The following is a 12,542-nucleotide window of genomic DNA, read 5'->3' on the forward strand; positions in this document are numbered from 1 at the left end:
CAACAGCAAATTAAATCCAACCCGCCATGTGTCTAAATCACAGACCTGAACCCAAGACTCCAAGGCCAACATTTCACACGTGGGGAGGGCCAGACTCCTCAGCTGCAAGATCAGCCTGTCTGGCACAAGATCCACCTGCCAGGTGTGGCTCCGCCTTTTATGCTGTGTCGCGAGGGAAGGGGTGGAGCACCTGCTTCCGTCCCCAGGTAGGGCTGGGATAAGATTCCCGGCTTGAAACCCTGGACAGCTGCTGCTGGTCAGTGTAGACACTGCTAGGCTAGATGGACCAATGGTCTGACCCAATAGTTGCGGTGTACTTCCTATGTATTTGCAGTGCGGAAGGTAGCGCATCTCTGAATACCAATTGCCGGAAACCGCAGGAGGGGAGAGTGCTGTTATGCTCAGGCCCTGCATGCTGGCTTTCCACGGACATCTGGTTGTCTGGTTGCGATCAGCCGCTGATGCTCAGAAATTGAAGCAGGTGGTTAGCTCAGTGGCAGAGCTTTTCCTCTGCTTGCCGAAGGTCCCAGATCCAGTTCCTGACATCGCCACATAAAGGCCCAAAGAGCGCAACTGCAGAAAACCTCAGACAGTGGAGAGACTCTCTGCCAGTCGGGTGAGAGGCAAGTTCTAAGGCAGGCATCCCCAAACTTCGGCCCTCCAGATGTTTTGGACTACAATTCCCATCATCCCTGACCACTGGTCTTCTTAGCTAGGGATCATGGGAGTTGTAGGCCAAAACATCTGGAGGGCCGTAGTTTGGGGGTGCCTGTTCTAAGGTCTAAAGTGGCTCTTAAGGGTGAGTATCATGTCCAGTCTGTGCCAGTTTTGCAAGTGTTTATTCCTAAATTTGTCCTGCCCTGTTTCTACACCATACTGCAACTGCTCTTCAAATGCATGAAAATTTGTATTTCTGTAGGCATTTTGCTCCAAAACATGCATTTTGGTACGCATTTTCCCTCAGAATATGCATTTTGGGACATTTGGGGGGGAGCCTTTAAAGGTGCTGACCTTTAAAGCCCTAAATGGCCTCGGCCCAGTATACCTGAAGAAGTGTCTCCACCCCCCCATTGTTCAGCCCAGACACTGAGGTCCAGCTCCAAGGACCTTCTGGCAGTTCCCTCCCTGCGAGAAGTGAGGTTACAGGGAACCAGGCAGAGGGACTTCTCGGTGGTGGCACCTGCCCTGTGGAACGCCCTCCCAGCAGATGTCAAGGAAATAAACAACTATCTGACTTTTTTAGAAGACATCTGAAGGCCACCCTGTCTAGGGAAGTTTCCATGTTTGATGTTTTATTGTGTTTTTAATATCCTGTCGGAAACCGCCCAGAGTGGCTGGAGAGGCCCGGCCAGATGGACGGGGTATAAATTGTTGTTGTTGTTGCTGTTGTAGTAACACATGAGCACTTGAAGGTGCCTTGGGTAGTGAGTCAGATCCCTGGTCCTTCTTGCCCATTACTGATGGTGGCAGCGTCAAAGGATCAAGGCCTTTTCCTACCTGCTGCCCTTCAGAGGTTCTGGAATACAACTCCCATAATCTCCAGGGTCTGATGGGATTTGTAGTCCAAGGTCACTTCCAGGTGACCTCTTCATTGAGCATTCATCCTTGTTGGTTTGCAGGGAGACTAGACCAGGCATCCCCAAACTGCGGCCCTCCAGATGTTTTGGCCTACCACTCCCATGATCCCTAGCTAACAGGACCAGTGGTTGGGGAAGATGGGAATTGTAGTCCAAAACATCTGGAGGGCCTGAAGTTTGGGGATGCCTGGACTAGACAGTACTGGCGATTTACTAAGCACTCGTTCCGACTCATCTGTGGGGAAGTTAGATGGCACTGCACTGAAGCAAATGTTATATTGCATTTTCCAGGGCATTTCTCCATCACTTTCCTTACAGCAAAAAGTGGAGTGGAGTGGGCTTGTTGCAGAAGAGCTCCAAATCCATGCCAATAGCACAACCTGAATTGGCTGGTTTGTGTCTGAATCCCATCTTAAAACAGTGACAGTCTGTGAGGGCACCCAAAACACCTCGATGGCACCAAGTTGGGTTAAGGAGCCTTTCCCAGCCCCCCTGCTGAGACCCCTTTTTTTAAAACTGGAAACGGGAGGGAGAGAAAAGACGTTTAGATAAACGGTGGAGAAATTAGTACGATGTGGGCAGCATAGGAGCAGGTGAGCGTTGACTGGGAGCTGCAGAAGTGGCCTTTCGGTAGGTCAATGCTCTCTCCCTCCAGTTTGCAAAAGTAGGTCAGGTTCAATCCTGGCCTCCACTGCTCTCCCATCTGATCCGATGGCAGCTGAGCCTCTGGAATCAGAGTGATGCAGCTGACACGGAGAGGGGGAGGCGAGTAGAATTGTTTACCCCCGGATTGGTTACGTCTAAGCTAAAATGATTGTTGTCTTCCCCCCCACTCCCCCCTCAAAAAAAGCAAAGCCTCGCGCGGAACAGCTGCAAAACCGCTGCAAGGCCTCTGATCCGCAACTGCAAATCCTGAGATCAACAATGAGCCAAGTATCGCAGCCTCTTTTTTTCTGCTCACCCCCTTCCACTGCCACCCTCCCGCTAATATGCGATCATGGCAGGCAGGGTAGACGGGTGGCGAGATTAAAAATGAAAAGCTGCCTCTCTCTGGACAGGAAAAGATTTGATCTGGGGAAGTCTTTTCTTTGGGGAGGGAGGGGAGCTCAGATTGACAGTCACCTTGTACAAAAGAAGGTCCAGGCAACAGGTTACATAAAAAAGCAGAGAGATACAACGGGATTGGGTGGCAGTGGGCCTAAAGATTAACTTTAATTTAAATGTTATTATTGGGGGGGAAATGCATTTTAATTTTTTAAAAATTAAAAAAAAATTAAACTGCTTAATCCTCATCTCAGTTCTTCGGAGTTCAATAGCCAGAACCCAGGAAGGCGAGAGCAAGATTTCTTCTTAAAATTCTGACTCGAAAAATCTCCTTAAACCTCCCTAAGGAGGACTTATAAACTTTAGTTCAGTTTAAAAAAAAAAATGACTGCTGAAAATCCAGGAAAAGGGACTGGGGTGCCATTGAGAGCCGCAGATCTTTACAGGGTACCCCATGACTCTAGGACAGAGATGGAGAATCTGTGGTGCTGTAGATGATGTTGGACTACAACTCCCATGATCCTTCATTGTGCTGGCAGGAGCTGAGGGGACATCTGCAGGCCACAGGTTCCCCCTCCCTTGTCTAAGAGGTATTATTATTATTATTATTATTATTATTATTATTATTATTTGAATTATATACCGCCCTATACCCGAGGGTCTCAGGGCAGTCCACAGAATAAAATCAAGATATAAAACCACAAAATACATAATAAAATAAAAATAAAAACAACAACCCAATAGCCCCACCACCACAAAAACCACATTTTAAAAGGGCATAGGGTGTAAATCAGATAGACCAAAGGTCTGCTTAAAAAGGAACATTTTTGCTCAGTGCCTAAAGGTGTATAATGAAGGCACCCGGCGAACTTCTCTGGGGAGAGCATTCCACAGACAGGGAGCCACTGCAGAGAAGGCCCCGTTCTCGTGTTGCCACTCTCTGGACCTCTCGAGGAGGAGGCACACGAAGGAGGGGCTCAGAAGATGGATCTCAGGGTCTGCGTAGGTTCATATGGAAAGAGGCGGTCCTTGAGGTATTGCGGTTCTGAGCCGTTTAAGGCTTTATAGGTCAAAACCAGCCCTTTGAATTGGTCCCGGAAACTAATTGGTAGCCAGTGCAGTTGGACCGGGATCGGTGTAATGTGCTGAAACCGCCTTGCTCTGGTGAGCAACCTGGCTGCTGAATTTTGCACCTGCTGAAGTTTCCGAACTTGGTTGGGGTTGGGTGCACCTAGATAACTTTGTTTGCCTTTTCCTCCACCTTTTTATTATCTCTCTCAGTCTCAACCCTTATGTCTCTTTCCTGGAGAGTCACACAGCCCCCACCACTTTACCCAGGGCTTCAGCCGAGATGGTACACGGCTCCACCGAAAGGCTTATTTTCAAATGCAGGATGCAGCCCACGAAGAAGCGAGATTATCCCTCTGAGCACGTGCAGATTGCCTCCCCGCGACCAAATTCTCCCACACGCTCGCAGCTTCATTTCCAAAACTGGGTCTGCCAAAGAAGCCCCAAACTTTGGGGGCTGGGATTCCACTGAACGGAGGAGGAAACTGCAAGCACCTCAAGCAGCGATGCTAACACAACCCAGAATCCCCCTGGGGGGTGGTGTCTGGGAATCACGTGACCCCAAACAGCCAATCCCCTGCTGTCGCCTGCTATAAAGTGCCACGTTTTTTGCTGCACTCCTTCAGTTTGAGCATCCCACTGCTGAATGAAACATCTTGGCAGCCTTCGCCACCATGTCCCTGGTATTCTTTACTCGGCCTTCTCCAAACTGTTGCCAGATACCCGTAGCCGAAAACACCTGGGGGGCACCAGGTTGGGGAAGGGTGGTCTTAATCATAAAATCTTGGCCCTGCTACACCGCTTAGAGTTAGATCCTCTGCACAGGAGAAAGGTTTCTGGTTTCCCTCAGCCTTACTCAGCACTAGACCCTCCTTTCCGAAGTTGCTCATCCCGTGTTCCAGCAGAGAAGCTGCTGGGAGCCAAATTTATTGATTTATTGGTCAAGGAGCAGACATGGTTCTCCCTCTCCTCATTAATCCACACAACAACCCTTTTGGGTAGGCTTGGTTGAGAGGCAGTGACTGTCCCCCAAGGTCATATTCTGTCAAATTTGGGGGATTTGAACCCTGGTCTCCCTGGTCCTACTCCAACACTGTAACCACTGAATCATGCTCAGTTGGTAGAGTATGAGATTCTTAATCTCAGGGTTGTGGGTTCAAGCTCCACATTGGGCAAAAGATTCCTGCATTGCAGGGGGTTGGGCTAGATTACACTTGGGGTCCCTTCAGCCTCTACAATTCTAGGATTATATGTGCCACATCCCTGAAGATTTTATCAACATACATCTTTGCTTCTCTGGGTCAGCTACTTTGGCCTCAAGGGAATGAACTTGTTCTGTAAGAGCCCAGAGCGGATTGCATGGTGTATAACCCTCCCATTGCCCAACCGGGAGGCAGGCAGGCAGGCAGGCAGACAGACAGACAGACAGACAGACAGACAAGTGAGACCAAAGGGGCTTGCAGACTGTCACTGTTTTGGGGTCAGGATTCAGTCACATACCGACACATTCAGGTTGCGCAATGACAGTTGACCAGCGGGTCTTGAGCAACAAACCCGCATTCACAAAGGATCAGACCTCATGTGATATAAAAAGCGACGGGGAAATTGCGCTGGGATATAAGTGTGGGATATAACACTTGCTTTGACTCCGCTTCATCTAACCTCCCCGCAAACCAGTCAGAATTAATTAATGCTCAATAAATAGCTCAATGTGAAATGCTGGAGAGCTCCCACAGACCTGCTTGCTTCATTTGGTTATGGTCCTTTAAGGTGTTTGGGTTTTGGGGTCTGAGCTGAGCCAGGGCTCACTAAGCTTGCTGTGGCGTTGGGAAGAGCACCCACTTCCCCGGGTTTCCGACACCCAACTCGAACAGGTGTCTCTCCCTCATGCTCCTCCTCGTAGAGCTGCAGGGCATTTGCCCACTCCCCACCCCACTCTCAATTCCAGTTCCAAATTGCCACAGACCCACCCCTGGGGGGGGGAGGCCAGGCCAAGAACCCCTTTGGGTCTTTTGTCTCGGAAACTGGGTCTCAGAGGAGTACTGCTGAGAGCATGGGATGGGGAGGAGCTGCTTTTTTCAGCCATTTTTTGGGGGAGGGAGACAGGCAGCGCGCCTCTCTGCTCCATCAGGCTGTCGTAACCCATTTGCTCGCCGCTCGGAACGCCATGCTTTTGCCACACTGGCAGCGTGAAGGAGAAATGCAGTGATCACCACCACCCACCCTCCCTGCCAAGGTCACCCAGGGACAGCAGGACCTGAACTCGTGCCCCCAAGCCCTAGCCTTGACCTCTGGCACGGCCCATCACGAGCCAGGGCTGGAAACCTCTGTCTAGAGTCCCATGCATAACAGTTGCGGCAGAAAACGCTTCTGCATGCCGCTAGGCCTCTTCATGCCCCCCCCCGCCACCGCCGCCCCCTGTCTCCTCAGGCCTGACACCCTTCTCAGCCACCCAAGCGGGCCTGGGGATCCCTTCAAGTGTGTCACAAGGGCCCACGGCCAAACAGGACAAGCGGCCAACCCTCCAGTCCTACTGGTGACGTCCCCACAGCTGGGAAGGCCTGGGCTTCACCAGCAGAGCTCGGAGGGGACATCCATCGTCTCAATGGAAGTCCCCAAGGACTCCATAAAGCCGGCACAACAACCTGCCTGTTCCCCATCAGGAGCCGAGATGAATCGGATCATAGGTGCCATAATTGTTGGGTACATTCCCCCCTCTCCCATCCTCCAGCATGCTCAGGCTGAACAGTCAAACACCCAAACTTTGTAAGGACAAAACATCCCAGCCGGTTTGACCTTCACCCGCACGTGAGATGTGGCACACTGAGGCGCACACGCACACGCATACACACACACACACATGCACACACAAGCTGCCACTCCAGCACCCAGGCGCTTGCTAACCTCCCGGCTGGGCCGCTGCCACCAGGCCTGCGTGACTCTCGCTCTTGCGCATTTCCTCGGCAATCGGTGTCCTTTGGCGATGCACACTAGGTACCACTAAGGCGTCCCCCTCCATCTCCGTCACACTCCTCCCCACCCCACCCCCCTGCAATGCCATCAATGCTGCTGCTTCTTCCTCTCCTCCTCCCTCCCCAAATCCATCACGGGCATCGAACCCCAAACGAGGACGGGGGACGGGGGTACCGCTTGGGGAAAGGAAGGGGGGAAACACGACACCCTGAGCAGCAAAGGTGGGATTGGCTGGCAAGGAGGGGGGGGGAAGCAGCCAAACCGCCAGCCTGAAATATGTGCCTGCCAGGATTCTGCTGCAACACCCGGCCAAGCGATTCCCCCATCTCCCCCTCCTCCTCCTCCTCCAACGCAACCAGCCTACGAAGGCATGCTTAGAATATCACCAGATCTTGGCTCCTTTTTGCTCACCTTCTCCTCTCCCCCCCCCTTCTTTCTTAAACATGAACCACACACACAGAAAACAATAAGTCCGCCCCCCCCCCCAAACCCTTTCCCCATTTTATTTATTCCAGTTGCTCCATTAGTCCATCAGCGACGCTGTCATAAAGGAGGGCGATTTCCCCAGAGGACCCCGGGGCTTTCTCAGACGCAATATTTATTGCTTCTTGCCCTAACACTGAAGCTCAAAAGCATCTCGAAATGTTAATTACATCTGGAGGGTGATGGTGGTCTCTCTCTTTCTGTGTGTGTGTGTGAGAGAGAGAGCACGGCTTCATACGTTCATCAACGCAAGCAATAAAAAGGGAACCAGATCCAATTATTAGTACATAAATAATAATAACAATGATGATGATGATGATGATGATGATGATGATGATGATGATGATGATACTTAAAAGAGTCGAGCAGGCACAGAGCCGACACGCAGCTACTGCTATCGGCTCAGAAACAGCAGAATAAGTGAACTCGTCCTTCACAAAAGGAGCCCAGATGGGTGAGTCAGACAGAGAAAGACACAGAGAGGCGCTTTGCAAATCCCTATTTTTACACAGCTTTAGTGTCAACCGAAATCCAGACACCAGGAATGACCATTTGCATTTTAAAGCCCTTTTGCGTACATATTATTTTTTAAAAAAATCAAGAAATGCTCACAAATCCTGAATCTTCTCTTTTTCTTTCCCTCCCCCCCCCAAATACTCTACAGTATAGACATTATTGTGCCCCCCTTTCCCTCTGTCTCCAGCGCCCTACAAATCCCTGGATCACACAGTGTCCTTTTTCAACAACCCAGCTGCCTGCATCCTCTTTTGAGTCCAGATTTTCACATCCTTCCCTTCTTCATTTCCTCAAGCAGACAGTCATGGAAGGGGGGGGGGGGAAGAGGAAGGGGGCTGACAGGTTTTCCATAGTCTATGTGTCTGTGAGGGGGGGCGGTTGGATATCTCCACTCCTTTTCCCTCCTCCCTGGAAACAGACAGTTATTCTAACAGACTCCATTTTGACATAACCAGCTGCATAGACTAGTAAAATCTTTGCGGAGAAATGTGCGTTTTTAGGGAGAGCTTATATTTTTCTGCACTCCGCTCCCACACGCCTTCTAAGTTGCGGGGGGGGCGGGGGGGCACATTGCAAGGGATCCACTCGGCTGGGCTGTTAAAATCTGGACTTGAAAAATCACAAGAGGGACTGTTTGTGGGGATAAAGGTGCAGAACAGATTAAATCATATCCCCTGAAAGCCTTATGGGGCAAGAGAGGCAGTGCTGGACTGGGAAAAAGGACACCCATCTTTTTTAATTCTACATTGTAAAAGAGGAGATAACCCCCTGTTTTTATTGCAGGGGGGATAGAGCTAAAAGGGGAGCAAATTGCATCCTTTGGGGTGTGGCAAAGAACCAACACCCCCCCCCCCGAAAATAAGGAGAAGAGGGCAAATCAACAAAAGGAATATGGAGACGTGGAGAATGGCAGAAGGGACAGGTGGAGACAGGCATGGGGAGGGAGCCGTGTTCAAACATGGGTTTTTTTTAGTGTGGGGGGGGCAGCTTTGGCGCAGAGGTGCAAAAACTGGCTCAGGTTGGCAATAGGAGGGCTGGGGTTGCTTAAGGGAAGAGGCGCCTAAAAAGGATGGAGACATATGACTGTCCGGAGGTATCGGGGCGCGGGACTGCTTTGCAGGGCAGATTTTGGGGTGGCGGCGGCGGCAGACAAGCAGCTTGAAGGAAGAGGCCTCTGGGAGACTGAGATGCCTTTCTGGTGCCTGGATTCCCCTAGAGCTGCCCTGCCCCCCAGGCCACCCCGCTTGCAGCGCACACATAGGGGAAGTGGACCGGGAGTGTGTGTATATGTCTGTGGAGGGGGGGGGAGGCCCTGGTCACCCCTGACTTCCTGCCCCTTGGCAGCCTCCCTGGCTGCCAGCCCTTGCCCCCGAGTCCACTCACCTCCCGTGTTGCTCCTCTTGGTGCTGATGGCTTCGGTGGGGGTCTCCAGGGGCCTTTTCCTAGAGTCGGGAGGATCCGAATCCATGTGGGATTGCGGAGGGGCTTGGGGGGGCTGCTGCTGCGGCTGGGGCCCCCCTTGCTGCTGCTGCTGCTGTTGCTGCTGAGGAGCTGCCGAGGGAAAGATGCCGTTCTGGTGCACCGAGCCTCCTGCCATCATTTTCATGCCGAGGGCGCGGAGGACTTCCCCTCCGCGGTACCCGTGAGACTCCAGCAGGGGGAGGTGGGGGGGGGGAGGTAAGAAAGGATGCTCGGGGTTTTTTTAGGGAGGGGGGTGGGAGAAGGAGGAGGGAGGTGTGTCCAGAAAGTGGAGGGGGCGCAGAGCAAGAGACCTGCGATCTGCCAGGTGAAATTGACAAAGGAGAATCCAAAACGGATTTGGGTGGGTGGGTCGCAGACAGGTCAGTTTTCCTGGGTCCTTTCTCTCTCTCTCTCTCTCTCTCTCTCTCTCTCTCTCTCTCTCTCTCTCTCTCTCTCTCTCCCTCCCTCCCTCCCTCCCTCCCACCCACCGCCCACCACCCACCACCCACCACCCGCCCGCCCCTTCAGGCTAAGAAAAAAAATCCCCCAAAGGTGAAGAAAGTCAGGAACTAGCACCCCACAAAAGCAGGGCAGAAGTGGAGAGAGGGAGAAAGCGGCGGCGGGGGGGAATAGGAAGGTCCCCTCTGTCCCTCGCTCCCAATTGGAGAACAGATCCCAAAGGTGCCCTATGGAAGGGGCGGGGGGCGGAAATCAGGGGAAAGGGTCAAGCAAATCGGGGGGGGGAGAGAAGCAGAGGCTGGAGGGGGGACGGCGAGAGAGAGAGAGAGAGAGAGAGAGAGAGAGAGAGAGAGAGAGAGAGAGAGAGGAGAGGGGGGCGCCTTGTGTTGTGGGGAGGGGGGGAGAGAGAGCGAGAGCGAGAAAGCGCAGTCAGCCCCAGGCTCGCTTCTTCTTCACAGCATCCCTCTTTTCCGCTTGTCCTGGGCGGCAGGCAGTGGCGGTGGCAGAGCGAGGAACCCAGCCCCTGACGTTGGAGGAGAGGGACCCACCTCCCTCCTTCCCCCCAGCAGATTGGCTGCGAGGAGCTGGGCCAAGCTTGCAGAAGCGGGGGGGGGGGGGTAGAGAGAGAGAGAGAGAGAGAGAGAGAGAGAGAGAGAGAGAGAGAGAGAGAGAGAGAGAGAGAGAGAGAGAGAGAGAGGAGCTATTCTTTGCCTTGGGGGCTTGACAGAGCTGGGAGGGGGGAGCAGGTGGAAGGGGGAGAAGAGGAGGCAGCTGTGCGCCGCAGGGCAGGGAAGCAAGGAAGGGGAGACGGGGGGCGGGGGGTTCTGCCCCTCTTCCATCACATCCAGCCACCCCTTCCCCAAGTTATCTCTGCACCCTGATTTCTGCCTTTGGTGCACCACCCCAGGGGGCCACAAGAAGCTGCCTCGAGCCAGAATCAGACCACAGGCTCACCTAAGAGCCTCAGGCCCCACTCTCAGCCGTCAAGTTCTGTCTCCTCATCTGCCATCGACCTCCCTCGCAGGGTTGTTATGAGGATAGGACCAGAAAGGGGAGAGAGGGGAGCAATCTTTCTAGAATGCTGCTTAGAGCTCCTTGGGATGATATAAAAGGTGGGGGTTTCCTATTTAAAAAATGTCTAGCTCTCCAGGGACCCGCCCCCAATTCCTGCTGCCACTCAAGGCCCTTTCCGCTGTTGAAAGCCTGAACCCCCCTGGACAAGCAAAGCAGGCCTCTCTACCTACTGAGGGACAGCCCCCCTCCATGGGGCAATGACACAAGCCCCAATCGGGAAGCTCACCTGCCTTTCGGGGCCCATGCAACAGTACCGCCATTCATTCCTCCGGGCCCATGACTGAGCTTTCACACGTTCCCGCAAGGGCCTGGTCTGGCAATCCGGCATCACACGTCCTGTGATCCGCAAAGCTGATGCCGTCATTAATGCGTTTGCAAGGTGCCACATGGCTGGCAGGGCATACCAAAAGGGGCATCGAACGGGTGTGACACACACACACACACACACACACACACACACACACACACCAACCATACCTTATCCTGTGGCCTGTTATTTTCATGTTCATCTATCCCCAAACTACCTGAGCTCAACTTGCTGCTGCTGCTGTTCCCTGTTTAGGGAAGCTTTTAATCTTTAAGTAATTATTGTATTCTAATATTTCTGTTGGAAGCCGCCCAGAGTGTCTGGGGAAACCCAGCCAGATGGGTGGGGTAAAGGTAAAGGGACCCCTGACCATTAGGTCCAGTCGTGACCGACTCTGGGGTTGCGCGCTCACCTCGCATTATTGGCCGAGGGAGCCGGCGTATAGCTTCCAGGTCATGTGGCCAGCATGACAAAGCCGCTTCTGGCAAACCAGAGCAGCACATGGAAACGCCGTTTACCTTCCTGCCAGAGCAGTAACTATTTATCTACTTGCACTTTGATGTGCTTTCGAACTGCTAGGTTGGCAGGGTATAAATAATAAATTGTTGTTGTTGTTGTTGTTGTTGTTTGCAATGTTATGCACACACCCCTTTCTCTTGATCAGGGAGGGGTCAGCAAACTTTTTCAGCAGGGGGCTGGTCCACCATCCCTCAGACCTTGTGGGGGGCTGGACTATATTTTTTTTGGGGGGATGAACAAATTCCTATGCCCCACAAATAACCCAGAAATGCATTTTAAATAAAAGCACACACATTCTACTAACGTAAAAACACCAGGCAGGCCCCACAAATCACCGAGAGATGCATTTAAAATAAAAGGACACATTCTACTCATGTAAAAACATGCTGATTCCCGGACTGTTCACGGGCCAGATTGAGAAGGCAATTGGGCCGGATCCGGTCCCCGGGCCTTAGTTTGCCTACCCATGCTCTTGATCCTTTCATCCTCCGCAACATGCAAGCTGGGTTTTATATTGCCAGGCGCTCTGGCCTCACAGCATTTACGCTTTTGCAAAAACTCCTAGGTCCAAGCCTCAGTGCACCTCCCCCCTTAAAATATCTCAGGTGAGGGAGCTGGAAAGAGCCTCTGTCGTAAGACCTTGGAGAGCTCCTTCTGGAAGAGCCTGCAGTACAAGGCTGCATAGATGGGTAGATGGCAACTCCTGATGGGACCCTTTTTGAAACAACTCCCTTCTCATTTATCCTACAGATCTGACTTCTGTAATCAGGCCACATGGCAGTCTATCCCTTCAGGGGGCAAATACAGCACAGAGTCTGTATTGGCACCATTTCTCTGCCATCTTAAGAGATCCACAGCCAGGGGCCCCAGGGCCCTTTGACCAGAGTGTCCCTTTCACCAGAGTGTCCAGTGGCGGAGCAACACTACACAATAATGCCACCTGCTGACCCCCTGGAGGAATCATGATGCAAAGCACATGTGCCTCTTGAAGTGTGCCCGGAAAAAGGCCTGGGCAGCCAGTATGTGGCAGCAGGTACAGACATAATGGTCTTAAGAAAGCA

At 52.4% G+C, this 12,542-nt stretch overlaps 1 protein-coding gene across 1 annotated transcript in view; it reads right to left on the minus strand.

The window, feature by feature from the left end:
* The window catches only part of NOVA2 (NOVA alternative splicing regulator 2), a 62,408-nt gene extending 53,098 nt beyond the window's left edge, over positions 1-9,310 (minus strand). The window contains exon 1 of the mRNA XM_035121034.2: positions 9,045-9,310. Within this exon, the coding sequence (XP_034976925.2) occupies positions 9,045-9,267 (223 nt within the window). The 5' untranslated portion in view covers positions 9,268-9,310. The remainder of the gene's footprint in view (positions 1-9,044) is intronic.
* Positions 9,311-12,542: the final 3,232 nt, after the last annotated feature.

Source organism: Zootoca vivipara, chromosome 6 (genome assembly GCF_963506605.1).
Source record: "Zootoca vivipara chromosome 6, rZooViv1.1, whole genome shotgun sequence".
Classification (NCBI taxonomy): domain Eukaryota; kingdom Metazoa; phylum Chordata; class Lepidosauria; order Squamata; family Lacertidae; genus Zootoca; species Zootoca vivipara.